The following is a 3366-nucleotide window of genomic DNA, read 5'->3' as shown; positions in this document are numbered from 1 at the left end:
TTAATATTATAGTACTACATTTTCTATTATCTGAAAAGTATGAAAATCTCTTCGTTCGTTTAGAAAATACACCCACTCAACCCCATAAGAATAACAATAAAAATTGACGCAAATACTGATTTTGTTTTAGGTTAAAATATACTGTTATCAATATAAACCACGAGGTAAACTGACCGGGTAAATTTTAAAATGATTTCGGGGATGAAAACAAGAACAATTCACCAGAGTGGGACTCGAACCAACAACCCCCATATATATGCATAAAATATATCGAGACACCGATTTTGTGGAGGATTATTTTTTCAAGCATTAATAATAAGTAAATCAATTTATTAAAGTTATTCAGTAAAAAAACAAATAAACATAAATATACAGACAGTACCTTATACTCCACAATACTAGCACCCTGTTTTCAAAGTACGACTGCTTGTATTATTAATTAGTACAAGGGAGGAGCTTAAAGGGTAATTGGTAATTGTCAAAGACCAGTCTTCTCACTCGGTGTATCCCATCATAACCATAAAATAACAAGCCTGTACAAATTTTGGCTCAATATTGGTCATCGAAGTTGCGAGGAAATGATGGACGAAAAAACACCCTTGTTGGACGAACTTGTGTACTTTCAGATAAGAATAAAAGACTTCTAGCTAGAAGTCTTTTATTATTTTAGTGAGAAATTACCTAATTCTCAAAAACTAAGTTACTTCAGAGGGAGTAGTTTCCCACAATGTCTTATACTACCAACAGCTCTCCAATGCTCGTTACCAAGTCAGTTTTTAAGTTAATATTTGTTTTGAGTAACTACCAAACGCGTCCTTCCCTTTAATCATCATTTAATCGTCATTGACCAAAGAGGCAAATAAACCATTCTCTTTAGCAAGAAGCTCAGCTGGACTTCCATACTCCGCCACATGACCGTCATCTAAGACAAGAATGCTGTCTGAGTCCAGTATAGTCGCGATACGATGCTGGAATGAATTAAAGAGAAACATTACGTTTAAAAATCATAATAAAGGTTTGTTTTGTTTGCTTGTTTACTCTCTCATATATTTGTTTAACGTCTATGATTATGAATCGCACTAGTCAAGAAACTGTGACCCAGTAAGTGTTCTGCTTATTCTAGTGAATGTGAAATCTGCGGTTAGTTTGGGTAGAACTCTAAACCACAACCTTGTGATTGCAAGTCCTGCAGATAACATCACTGGACTATGGTTTAATGTTAACCCATTTATTTTGTATAAAACTTTAAAGCAGGCCACAGATGAAAAGGAAAATCACAGTTTGTAGGAATAGTTATGTGAATCAAAATCTTCCACTTTTAAAACATCTTTCCAACAATAATAATTTCATAACAATTAAACACTAAATTTGCCGCTTTAATTGTTGGAGAAGCTGAACAAATTAACACTTACTGCGATGGTCAAAACTGTTCTATCGGCAAATGCAGTTGCTACAACAGTCTGTAAAATCTTGTCCTGCAAATATGAATGATAAGCAAGATATTATCACGGGTATAAAAGCAGACATCATGCAAAGGGTTCATTCTTATACTTCTTCCCTAAGTTGTGCGATGAGTATCGATATTTTCCCACGTCATTTCAAGTTTAACTTCTCAAGACAAACACTTTGTGGCGCACTCTTTTGTGAAAATCAAGATAATCGTACCGTCTCCATGTCGATTGAGGCGGTAGCTTCGTCCATGATGAGGATACGAGACTTCCTGAGGAAGGCACGGGCCAAGCAGAATAACTGCCTCTGACCAACGCTGAAATTCTCACCACCTTCAGTTACTGACGCATCTAAAAACCAATCATAAAAATAATATAAAAAATAATAAAGCAACACATTGAGTATACTACAGAGGAAATAAGGTCACATGTGTAGCACAATGGTGTAATATCCTTAAAGAGACCAATCAATGACAAAGTGTATAGTTTTCAACCAAAATAAATGATAAGGTTATGTATGTGGAATTATGGTGTCCTAAAATTTACCTAGTCCCCCCTCTAGCTGGGAAACGACTTCCTTTAACTGCGCAATCTCTAACGACTTCCAGAGATCATCATCAGATTGCTGCATCATAGGATCAAGATTCTTTCTGGTGAGGGTAAGGACAGAAATTTAGAGTAGTCAGTAGTGAAGTATCGTAGTTGATTAGAGTCAGAGCAGAGATAAAGGACCATCATTTCTCCATGTGACTCACGACATGGTGGCTGACATCAAAAAGTAAGCATGGTGCAATCCTGCCATGGGCAACATGTTTTTCTTTACCCTAGGTCGAAAGTGGAAACATGGGCTGCTGTGTAAACTTACGAATTGCTATTATGGGGTGGTTGCTCGATCCATAGAAAGTTAAAAATGACGGACAATATCAATTATGTTAATCTTTTAAAATGTATGTTTTATACTAAAAGGATCTACTGCAAGTTCAATAGAAAGAGAATTATTTTGCTGATGCATTTAGTTGATGTTATTTTATTATATAAGAACGGTGTCTTACCGAACGGAGCCTGTAAACAGCACTGGATCTTGTGGAATGATTGACAGTTTACTTCTGAGTGACGTCAGAGGTACAGACTTGATGTCGACGTCATCAATTAGTACTTGACCTGAAAGAAACATTCATCAAAAATAAAAATAAAATAGTTTATGCAAGTTTGCATAAAAACAAGGCTAACAACAGTCTTGGTAAGGGGCTATCAGAAGAAAACAACCCAGGGGGGCTGAATGTATGCACCCGTACTCCTCTTAACCAGTAATGCAGTACGTGGAATTAAAAGCTGTTAGAGTGGCACTTACTATATGAAAATCAATAGAAACAAATAATACACCAACTATTCTATTCAGGATTGGTAAGGTTACAAACATATATTGTTTATTTTTTTTGAAAAGCTTGCTGATTATGAAGTTCGCACTAGAACAAAATATTTCTGTGAAATATTCCCCTCTGAAATAAAGTCATATTCGAGAAAACTATAACGCTAAAGCTGATTTCGGCTTGTATAAACAAAATATGTGGTATATTGTTATTGTGGTGTATATGGAGAAAGTTGTGCATGAGTATCCACATTTATTTTTTTCATTACTTACATAATGGATTGAGACCAAATTCTACACGCAACGGTTGATTACACAAAACATAATTATTGTACTATAATATCAACGTCAGCTCCACCAATCCTGTCCAATACCTTTAAAGACACTGGACACTATTGGTAATTATCAAAGACCAGTCTTCTCACTTTGTGTATCTCAACATATGCATAAAATAACAACCTGTGAAAAATTGAGCTCAATTGGTCGTCGAAGTTGCGAGATAATAATGAAAGAAAAACCACCCTTGTCACACGAAGTTTGGTGCTTTCA

At 35.5% G+C, this 3366-nt stretch overlaps 1 protein-coding gene across 1 annotated transcript in view; it reads right to left on the bottom strand.

The window, feature by feature from the left end:
• Positions 1-755: 755 nt before the first annotated feature.
• LOC117306324 (ATP-binding cassette sub-family C member 9-like) overlaps positions 756-3366 on the bottom strand; it is a 30041-nt gene continuing 27430 nt past the window's right edge. The window contains exons 28-32 of the mRNA XM_033790930.1: positions 2501-2609; positions 1995-2098; positions 1666-1799; positions 1413-1475; positions 756-968 (exon numbers count right to left, since the gene is read on the bottom strand). Coding sequence (XP_033646821.1) covers positions 834-968; positions 1413-1475; positions 1666-1799; positions 1995-2098; positions 2501-2609 — 545 coding nt within the window. The 3' untranslated portion in view covers positions 756-833. The remainder of the gene's footprint in view (positions 969-1412; positions 1476-1665; positions 1800-1994; positions 2099-2500; positions 2610-3366) is intronic.

This window comes from Asterias rubens, chromosome 2 (assembly GCF_902459465.1).
Source record: "Asterias rubens chromosome 2, eAstRub1.3, whole genome shotgun sequence".
NCBI lineage: Eukaryota > Metazoa > Echinodermata > Asteroidea > Forcipulatida > Asteriidae > Asterias > Asterias rubens.
The sequence above is the reverse complement of the archived record's forward strand: the minus strand, read 5'-3'. Positions and strand labels throughout refer to the sequence as shown.